General features: G+C 37.3%; 1 protein-coding gene across 2 annotated transcripts in view; it reads right to left on the bottom strand.

Moving 5' to 3' along the window:
- Positions 1-10,313, bottom strand: part of DENND4A (DENN/MADD domain containing 4A) — a 131,210-nt gene that overhangs the window by 38,643 nt on the left and 82,254 nt on the right. For both annotated transcript variants that reach the window (XM_006886644.1, XM_006886643.1), the window contains one exon: positions 559-692. In XM_006886644.1, the coding sequence (XP_006886706.1) occupies positions 559-692 (134 nt within the window). The remainder of the gene's footprint in view (positions 1-558; positions 693-10,313) is intronic.

Raw genomic sequence — 10,313 nt, 5'->3', positions numbered from 1 at the left:
AATCCTGCTCTATCCTGTGCCAATCTTACTGTCTCTGACACACCTACCCCCACTACCTCAGTCACTGAATCAATCCATCTCATCGAGGGTCTTCCTCTCCTGCACTGTCCCACTACCCTTCCAAGCATGGTGTCCTTCTCTAAGGACTGGTCCCTCCTTGCAACATGTCCAAAGAATATCAAATGAAGTTTCAGAATCCTTGCCTCCAAGGAGCAGCCTGGTTTACCCTCTCCAGGATGAACCTGCTTGTTTTCTTAGCAGTCCATGGTATATTCAATACTCTTCTCCAAAACCACAGCTCAGAGGCATTAATTCTGCTTCTATCCTCCCTAGTCATTGTCCAGCTCTCTGATGCACTAGCAAGTGATTGCAAAGACCATGGCCTGTATCAGGAGCACCTTAGTCTCCAGGGTGAAACAAAAGAATAAATTTATCAATATCATTATTATCATGTTGTGTTCAGAAATTTTCCCTCTTCCACACTAGACTTGAAGGTAGGAATGAGGTTTCACATAAGTGCTTCTCTTTTTTTATCAGAAATCATCTTCCTCTTGATACCTGTACTGTAAAGGAGGCTCTTCACCATTGGGTAGGTGAGGGATCTCAGGTGGTGTCACAAAAACAGTGTGTTCACTTTTGAAAGATTCATCCAGTTCTATAAGTCGCACATCAACACTCTTGTCCGTATCTACCTGAAGGAGTTTAAAAAACATATACTGGTTAGTCAAATCCATAGGGGGATGGCCAAGTAAACCATAGAACTGAAATGAAAGAAGTATCTTAGAAAAAAAATCATCACATTTACTATGTAACATTATAAGAACATCTACAAGTTAAAGAAAAATGGAAAACACAATGTATGCCTTATATATTATAAACTGCCTTTTGAATAAGAAAGAGGGAAGAGTAAGAAAATACACTAATTTTTGTTATAATTTACATAAAGAAATACTAGAAGGAGAGTAGAAAAGCAACTACCTACATGGAGAAGGGGAATGTGGAGAGCAGAACGACGCAAGACAAGATCTAGGCTTCCCCATGTAAACCACGTTTTAAATTTTATTTTACATTTTGAATTATGAAAATGTATTACCTCTTCTAGGAAGCCCTGGTGGCCTAGTGGTAGAGAGCTGTACTGCCAACTCAAAGGAAAGAGATTCAAACCCACCAGGTGCTCTGAGGGAGAAAGATGGGAATTCTTCTCTCACACTATTTACAGCCTCTGAATACCTGATGGAGGTCGGTTCTGATTCAACGACCATGATTTTTCCTTTATTACCTATTCTAGAAATAACAAATTGGAAAAACTACACATGCATGTGTGCTGGGAACAGCAGACTCTATTTTTTAATTTGGATTTATTCTAACAAATTCCCCTAACTGTAAGTGGAAACACATATGATTTAAACTTTAGTCCTGTCGACACTGAGCAGCATTCTGGAAGCAGGATCTTCCCTGAGTATTTTATGGCAGTATAGTCTCTGGAGTAAAAGCAAGCATCCCGGAGCCTCAACCTCCCCACAGGAACTCGTGGCCTAAACCACATAATACTGACATGAACAAAGCAGACGTTACCTGGATGATGAAATACAATACATAGAAATTAATCTTAGAGTCAATATAAGCCAGAAGTAAGTGAGAAAAAGAACAATATTAAGTCTTGAAGATAAAGACTTGGGAAATTGTCAAAATAATAATCAGGAATACTGAAGGCCAGAACATTTCTTATTGGTTCATTATCCCTTTAACATAATTTAAACAAATAATAAAGTCCAATAAAGTGAAAACCTCTCCATCGTTCATTTGTCAGGAAAGTGGAAATTGATAGGAATCCATTTACGTTGTTGTAACACTGACGTTTGGTAGCATCACACCAACTCCAACTCATGATGATTCTCCGTATAACAGATTGAAACCCTGCCCCGCCCTGTGAAGTGCTCACAATCTCGGATGTCCTTAAGCTCACTGTTGTAGACACTACCAATTCCTCTCATGGACAGTCTTCCTTTTACTCATTGACTATTTTTCCAAGCACAATGTCCTTTCCCGAGGACTGGCTTCTCTTCACAACGTGCTCAAAGTATGTGAGATGAAGTCTCCTGATCTTTGCTTCTGAGGAGCACTGAGGTTTGCACCTAGTCCAGGGCAGATGTGCTTGTTCTTTCGGCAGTACCTACACTCAACACTTTCACCAGCACCTAAATTCAAAGGCATTTGAGTCTTCACTTTTCCTTCTTCACTGTCCAACTTTCACAATATCCTTACATGAAAGGCATCCATTATTTTTATTTAATTTACTTAATATGAACATTCTAATGGTTTGCTAAAAAAATATTAATGTGTTTGATTATGGGTAACTGATATTAAAACCTCAAGGTCTCCAGTGGTGTGTACAGGATTGCACTGCTAAACCAAAAGGTCTTGTGACTCCAGCTCTTCAAAGCCAGAAGTAGCATCATGGGAGAAAGATGCACGGTCTCCTCCCACTGGGATTTACAGTCTTAGAAATCCGGTGGAGCACTGCTATGATTTGGAATCTACTTGATGGCAGTAAGCGTTGGATTTTGATAGTTGACCCTAATGGGTTATTAGGGGGCTCTGATAGTTTAGTAGTAAGAAGCTGTGCTACAAACACACCCAAAGGTACATAGTTTGAATCCACCAGCTACTTCTTGAGAGAAAGCTGGGCAACCTCCTCCCATGCTGTTTGCTACTTCTAAAAACCCACTGGAGGGTCAGTTATGAATTGGTTCTGACTCAATGACACACAACCACATAACAATAGGTCATTACAAAAGGTAAGGTAATCTACAACCAGGAGAGGATAAACTAGATGAATGCGACCTTCTAAGAATTAAATCCCTATGCACATCCACAAACTTCTCCAACCGGGTAAAAAGGGAAGTCACAGACTGGGAAAAAGTATTTGGTAATGACATATCAGATAAGGGACTTATATCTAGAATTTATAAAATATTCGAGCACCACAACAAAATAAAAGTAAACAACCCAATTGAAAAATGGGCACAGGATATGAACAGACACTTCACCAAAGAAGACATTCAGATGGCCAACAAACAAATGAAGAAAGGTTCAAAATCCTTAGCTCTAAGAGAGAAGCAAATCAAAACAACTATGAGGTATCATCTCACCCCAGTCAGAATAGCAAAATTTAAAAGAGTAGCAAACAACAAATGCTGGTGAGGATGCAGAGAAACTGGAACCCTTATTCACTGCTGGTGGGAGTGTAAAATGGTGCAACCACTGTGGAAGGCAGTATGGCACTTTCTCAAAAAGTTGCAAATAGAAATACCATTTGACCTAGCAATTCCACTACCGGGAATTTACCCTAAAAAAACCATAACTGTCACCCAAGCAGATATACACACACCCATGTTTACTGTGACTTTGTTCGCAATAGCATAGAGCTGGAAACAACCCAAGTGCCCAGCAACAAACAAATGGATAGAGAAGCTGTGGTATATTCACACAATGGAATACTATACAGCATTGAAAAACAAGGAAATCATGAAATATTATGCAAAATGGGTGACCTTGGAGGACATTATGCTGAGCGAAATATCTCAGTCCCAAAAGGACAAATATTGCATAGGGCCACTGTTGTAAAACGGGATTGACATCAGGATTGAGGGAAGACAGAAAAAGAGGGGAGGAATGATTTATATTGCATTGAAACAGTTGAGGGAGAGAACTGTTTAAAAGGGACATTATGAATGGAGATTCTTGTCATTACAGAAGTCCAGAGTGAAGGCTGCATAGTGGAGTGGACTTGGGGGAGGGATTGTATAACAATGAAAGAGTTTTTCTTTTCAAGGAGAAGAGTGAATTGGGGGGAGTGGGTGGGTAGGGAGAAAAGTGCAACAAAGAATGACCTGAAACCCTAAGTCTTTGTAAACTCATTAAAATTAGTTTTTTAAAAAAGGTACGGTAGTTTCTATTTAGAATAATTTTTAGTGAGAAAAAAAGGAATATATTTTATTTTTATTTTTTAAACAATTACAAAGTAATAAATGCTCACAATAAAAACCTATTAAATAAAATACATTCAAAACATGTTGCTTTTAAGATGATTACTTACTTATTTCAAGTTGTTTAAAGGGTACCTAAAACCCATCACTACGAAAGAAGTTACTTTTTCTCCAGCTTGTCAAAAAAGATTTTCATATGATGACCCTAGCAGTAATTCAGTAAATCAATCTCATACCCTGCCAGTACTCAAATGAGGTTATCAAAATGAGTAATAAAGAGAAAACTCCAGTTGTCTCTACCTACTCAGTGCTAAGAATACCAGCAATTGTGTTTACACTAACCATGTTAGAAACTGGGGGACATTTCTAGGGAAGACCAACCAGCCTAGAAGACTTAGACACTAAGTGAACAGAACACTAATGCAGTAACTGAGTTCCTTTATTATGTCAGTTCCACAGTTAAGAAAGCCTCAATCTCCACAAGCCTCAAAATTTCCAATGTATAGCAAATAAACTAGGCTAACGTTCCAATGAGCTCTCTGTGCCTCCTTCTTGAAAATGAGCCCCAACCAAAGAGCACGAGACAAAAGAAACTGCTAACTTTAAAGACAACAAAACATACCAATCAAGAAAGAGAACACACACTCATAGAAAAGGTATTCTGAGGCAGAGACAATGAAGGCGGAAGCTTCAAAAGAGCTAAATAAAATAAATAAGGCCACATCCACGAAACAAGAACAAGATGTTATTTTAAAAAACCATTCAGAGAAGAAAAAGGTGCTTTTGAAAATTATGAACAGGGCAGTAGAAATAAAATCCATAGATGAGCTGGGAAATAAAACGGAAGACAGGTAGAGAGAAAAGAGAGAGGAAGAAAAGATCTGGTTGAAAAGGCCAGCATTTAAGTAACACATGCGTCAGAAAAGGAGAATAGAGAAATGGAGACATGAAAAAGAAATGATAAAAAAAATGCAAGAAAAGGTCTCCAAATTGAAGGAAATTAATCTACAGAGGAGAAGGGTCAGCTAAGTATCCAACTCAAGAGTGAAAAAAAAAGCCTACTCTAGACATATTCTTAGAAAATTTCAGAACAATGAGGAACAAAACAAGAGAGATCATGCATAAGAGTTGAGAAATCAAGATGGTACTGGACTTGCAAAAACATCAGTCTAGAAGATAATGCTACAGTGACTACAAAATTTTCTACTCAAGCACATTAGCAATCAGTATATAGAAGAATAAAGACATTTCAGACAGGTAGGGTGTCAAAACCTATCTCCTGTATATCCTTTCCTCCATAAACTACCAAAAGATGTATACACACACTGTTAACAAGTAAATAACCAAGGCAGAAGTTACTGAAGTCAGAAACTGAGATCCACTTTAGGAAATAAGTCAGTATAGTTCCTAAATGATGGTGAAGGAAAATCTCAGGATAATAAACTGTAGTGCAATTTATTCAGAGTAGAGCAAGAGGAGAAAAATATCTTATAAGAACAAAAAAACAAAGATTATTTTGCATATTGGAAAATGGAAAATAATAAACCTAAAAATTTGTAAGAATTCAGATAAGAACTAATAGAAAATACAATATATAACAAGTATTAAAGGAAAACAAAAATCCCTAAATGAAAGAACATTTAATTAGTGCTCTCATGTTGCTGTTGAGTGGGAAGTGACTCATAGCTGACCCTCCAACAGGTATTCAGAGGCTGTAAACTACATGGCAAGGGACTATCCATCTTACTTCCTCGGAGCAGTTGGTGAGTTTGAACCATGTGCCTTTGGATTGGCAAGGAAACTCCTTATCCACCAGGCCATCACAGCTCCTTAGTTATGGTACAGTACAACGACAGTAATATTAATATTGAATAATTATTGGACCAAAACTTAGAAATATTTTGAAAGAATTATAACAGTCGTTGCTGAAGGTAGATATGACATTGATATGTGACATAAAAAATAATAAACAGGCATAGAAAAATGCTATTTAGAAATATTAAGGTAACTGACTGATGACATAACTGAAAGAGAAAGAAATTGTCTCTGGGAAGTAAAAGCAGGAGTGTGAAGCAATGGGACATCAGCTATCTTTTACAGCTGTCGTGTTTTACTATGCTAAAAGCAAAAATTTATTTTTAAAATTACTGGTCAGCAATAATAAAAATGCTTATATACTCTGGTTATATAAAACCCCCCAAAAAGCTATATTTCAGTTACAGACTTCAGTGTGGATTGAACACCCAGAGAAGGAAAAAAAAATCCTCCAAACTGTATCAACAAGCAACATCATAAGAAATAAAGTGGTCAGAATTCCATTTTATTGGGTTCCATGATCAGTGCCACTGGAAGCAGCATCAAGAAAACAAATGACTATCCTGCATTGAGCTGCAATAAAGTCTACATTAATCAGCTGGACATTCTGTCTTTTGGAAAGCCCAGTGACATCTGTCTCTGTCAAGCAAAAAAGAAATCCAACACCTGCACAGGATAAAATTAAAATAATTTTTCATTTTTTCAGATTTTTCACAAGACATTAACATGCTCAGAAAACACTGCAAAGAGATGCTTGGAAAACTAAGGGGGGAAAAAAAATTCTTACCAGAATTATTTGTTACACAAAACTGCCTTTAGTTAAGCCCCAACCTACAGAACAGATTGTAAGGATTTAAAATAAAACCACAGGAATAACAAAAACACATGCTTAAATTAGTCATGAGCGAAACACAAATAATTCCAACATATTGTTTCTCTTATTCCTATTCCTCAAAACCCACTCTAGATTTTTAAAATCAACCAAATGCTTCCATTTGGATAGTTAAAATAAAAAAAGGATTAAATTTAGAAAAATGCAGACTAGAATGAAAAATTCCTATGGACTTTAGACTTTCTAGAGGTACCAAGAGTCGATGAAATCTCTATACCTACTGCCCTGAGATAATCTTTAAACCTTACACCAAAATACCCTCTGAAATAGTAAAACCAAATAATAGTTTTAGCTTAACTAGTAACAAAGGTTTGTTGTGAGCATTATGTTCTTTTAAGAAATATCTAGAAGAGATCAAACAGACAACAGCAGCTCAAAAGCTTACACAGGTACCTGAGGGAGACAGTGAGTTTATGTAAACACGGAGAATAATTTAGAAAGGAGGTTGAGGATGGCTGCACCACATGAAGAACACCATTCACAGCCCTAAGCTGTCCATGCAGAAATTTTTTTTTGCTGTGCACAGTTTTAATAGCAAAAATAATTTATTAACATCATGAATAGGAAAAGTTATGGAAAGGTTGATACACAGACTCAATCGTGGAGGATTAAGAGGGATGAGAAATAAGTAAAAGCATTTTTTTTTCCAAAAAGTATTATTAATATTGGGGGGGAAAAGAATATTCTTGTTTTTCCCTATAAGAAAGAATAAAATTTAGAAGACAAAAAGAGGAATATGTCTAATTTTTGTTGACTCTTAGTCATGGATTGGTTTATAAGATTAACTTATATCTAATATTATTTTGCCCATAGCAGATGTAAGATATGTTCATTTAAAGAAATTAACTGTAAAAGTCAATCAACTAAAGAAAAACATAATATAAAATATTATTTTCAAAGTATTACTCATTACCACAAAACATCTGCAAAAAGTGATTTTTCTAGGAGTGTTGTTATGTGCCACTTAGTCACTTGTGACTCAGAGTGACCCAAAGTACAATAGCTCTGAAGCCTGTCCTATGCCCAGTGAGTCTCACTGTCTCCAACACACTTCAAATTGGGATATTAAAATATGGAAAAATATCTTATTCTGAACTGCTGTATATATATAACCCCTAACCATATATCCTTTTAAAACAGTTTTCCTTCATCTGTTGCAATGCAATAGACATTATCTATCCATTCTTATCCTATTCTCCTTCCAACTCCCATGTCAGTCCTGCTTCCTCCAGAAACTCTATGAACTTGGAGAAATAATGAAAGTTATAAAATTGTTCAGATCTTACGTTCATAGGGCCACTATGAGTTGTCTACGACTTGATGGCACTTAACAACAACAACATGCAAGATTTGCCCTTTTGTGCCTGAGATATTTCACTCAACATAAATCCCTCCAGGGTCACCCATGTTGTGTAATGTTTTAAGAGTTCATTGTCTTTCAGTGCTGCATAGTATTCCATTGTATGAATATACCACAGTTTTTCTATACATTTGTTTGTTGATCGGCACTTGGGTTGCTTCTATATTTTTGAAATAAATAATGCAACAATAAACATGGGTATTCATACATCTATTTGGCGATTCTGGTTTCTTTAGAATATATTCCCAGTAATGGAATGCTGGGTCAAATTGTATTTCTATTTCCAACTTTTTGAAAAAGTACAAGACCGTCTTCCATAGAGGTTGTGCTATTTTACACTCCCATCACCAGTGACTAAGGGTTCCAAATTGCAAAAAGAACTGGGGGAAACAGACAGGGGAGGGAGGGTGGTAACTGTACAACAATGAATTAACATTAAAAAAAAAAAAAGAACACTGAACTGGGGCAGGGGGAATGGAAGGAGGAGTAAATGTACAACAATAAAGGAATGAAAAAATCCAACTTTTCTGCCAACTTTTGTTAAAATCACAACTAATATAACAATTTTATTAAAAAACTATGAAAAGTCTTAATAGAACTTCATAATTACTCGTTACACTAATTACTATTGACATGGTTAGTTTTCAAAGACCAAGGCGTGATATGACAACAGGTATTATGTGAAAATGGGGGATGTTCATGTCAGGTCACAAAATGGGAGATGGCAACCTCATTCCATCACTGCTGAACTCCTGAGAATCACGGTCCGGCCAAGGTGACACGTAATGTCGACTATCACAACCTGTTTTATTCTCACTTCATGCCTTGACATTCATCATCACCAGATGTACACCACCAATGTGCAAAACAGCCAGTAAAGATGAGTAAAGAAGCAGAACACTTGAATAGTAGATATTTTATTCTTGTTATAAATGTAAAATGTTGGATCATGAAGAAGGAAGTGAGAAGTCGGTGCATTTCAGTGAGTTTTGCTGAGTAACATTCACTCACAGCCATCAAGCCAGAATCAACTTAGAGCTCCACTGGGTTTTCCATGCTGTCAGTTTGCATGCATTGCTCATTTTTCTCTCAAGGAGGAGCTGGTGAATTTGAACCAGAGAGAGGCATGGCTTTTGGCTTAGCTGTGCGATTCCCTACAGACTGGGTTGCCAGTCTTCCCTTAATAACACTGTGGTTGCTGTTATGTAACACTGAGTTGGAGCCAACCCACAGCTGACCCTCCAGTGGGTTTTCAGATGTAGTACATTGCTCAGAAAGAGACTGCCCATTCTCCTCTTGTACAAGAGCACTTGTTGCTATGTGCATAGAGTCACTTGCGACTCATAGCGACCCCATATACAACAGCTCTAAATCCTGCTCTATCCCTTGCCAATTTTATTGACTCTGACATGCCTATCCCCATTACCCCAGTGATGGAACCAATCCATCTCATTGAGGGTTTTCCTCTCCTACGCTGTTCCTCCACCCTCCAAGTATGATGTCCCTCTCCAAGGACTGATGCTGCCTTGCAACATGTCCAAAATATGTCAGACGGAGCTTCAGAATCTTTGCCTCCAAGGAATAGCCTGGTTTCACCCTCTCCAGGATGAACTTTTTGTTCTCCTAGCAGTCCATAGTATATTCAACACTCTTCTCCAGCACCACAGCTCAAAGGCATCAACTCTCCTTCTGTCATCCCTCGTCATTGTCCAGCTCTCTGATGCATAGAAAGAAATTACAAAGACCACAGCCTGTATCAGGTGCATCTTAGTCTAGGGAATAAAATGAACCTCTATTTCAATAATATATGATAAGTATTGAAATATATTTTGTATTTTGTTCTTTAATAAATAAGTCCTTTGAATTATAGTAAAGCAAGAAAGCAACTGAATGGAATCAGCTCTGAGTCATGGAGACCCCATGTGTGTCACCAGACCTGTCTCCAGCTATTAGCAGTTGGTTGGCTAGTATCAGATGAATAAATCCTTCCTCTGAGGCACGTTTGGGTGGATTTGAACATCCAACTTGCAGTTAGTACCTGGGAGTGCCCATCTGAGAGTACCCAGGGACTCCCAATAAAACAAATACAAGTAACTATATTTTAGTGAACAATCTGTACTCTGATTTTCTGAATAGTTTACAACATTTTTTAAAAAAGATCTTCCTGAGGATCTCTACCATTTAATTAAGAAAGCTGTTGCTGTTCGAAAGCATCTTGAAAGGAGCAGAAAGGATAAGGATGCTAAATTCCGTCTGA

The sequence above is a fragment of the Elephantulus edwardii genome, unplaced genomic scaffold (assembly GCF_000299155.1).
Source record: "Elephantulus edwardii isolate Elephantulus edwardi_28Jun2011 unplaced genomic scaffold, EleEdw1.0 scaffold00050, whole genome shotgun sequence".
In the NCBI taxonomy this organism is placed as follows: domain Eukaryota; kingdom Metazoa; phylum Chordata; class Mammalia; order Macroscelidea; family Macroscelididae; genus Elephantulus; species Elephantulus edwardii.
The sequence above is the reverse complement of the archived record's forward strand: the minus strand, read 5'-3'. Positions and strand labels throughout refer to the sequence as shown.